General features: G+C 38.7%; 1 protein-coding gene across 1 annotated transcript in view; it reads right to left on the bottom strand.

Moving 5' to 3' along the window:
• The window catches only part of BRCA1 (breast cancer 1, early onset), a 136,888-nt gene that overhangs the window by 14,321 nt on the left and 122,200 nt on the right, over positions 1–367 (bottom strand). Inside the window, exon 18 of the mRNA XM_011929928.1 lies at positions 212–300. Coding sequence (XP_011785318.1) covers positions 212–300 — 89 coding nt within the window. The remainder of the gene's footprint in view (positions 1–211; positions 301–367) is intronic.

Here is a 367-nt window from a genome sequence, read left to right as displayed (position 1 = left end):
AAAAAAAAAAAAGGAAATGTGAAGTTTCACCTCTACACATACATTTCTCTTCCAGAGAAAAATACTATGGTGACATTTAGTATCTTCAGAATGTCATTACTTTGACCATATACTTTCCATTATTGCTATTCTGCACGGAGGAAAAAATCCAAAGCACTAGAATTTCTTTTTAAAGAAAGGAAGAATCTTGTGCTAATACTGCCTAGCATACAGTGGAGGAAAAACAGAGGACTGGCTCACATGGTGCTCCCCTGTGGTAAAGGCAGAAGCAGAAATAAGGCCAGCAGCTTTTCTTGGCATCTGGAACAATTACTTGATAGGCTCAGAAGGTAAAAACAGGCTGACCTCAAGAGTTCAAAACTCCAGG

The sequence above is a fragment of the Colobus angolensis genome, unplaced genomic scaffold, assembly GCF_000951035.1.
Source record: "Colobus angolensis palliatus isolate OR3802 unplaced genomic scaffold, Cang.pa_1.0 Scaffold83, whole genome shotgun sequence".
NCBI lineage: Eukaryota > Metazoa > Chordata > Mammalia > Primates > Cercopithecidae > Colobus > Colobus angolensis.
The sequence above is the reverse complement of the archived record's forward strand: the minus strand, read 5'-3'. Positions and strand labels throughout refer to the sequence as shown.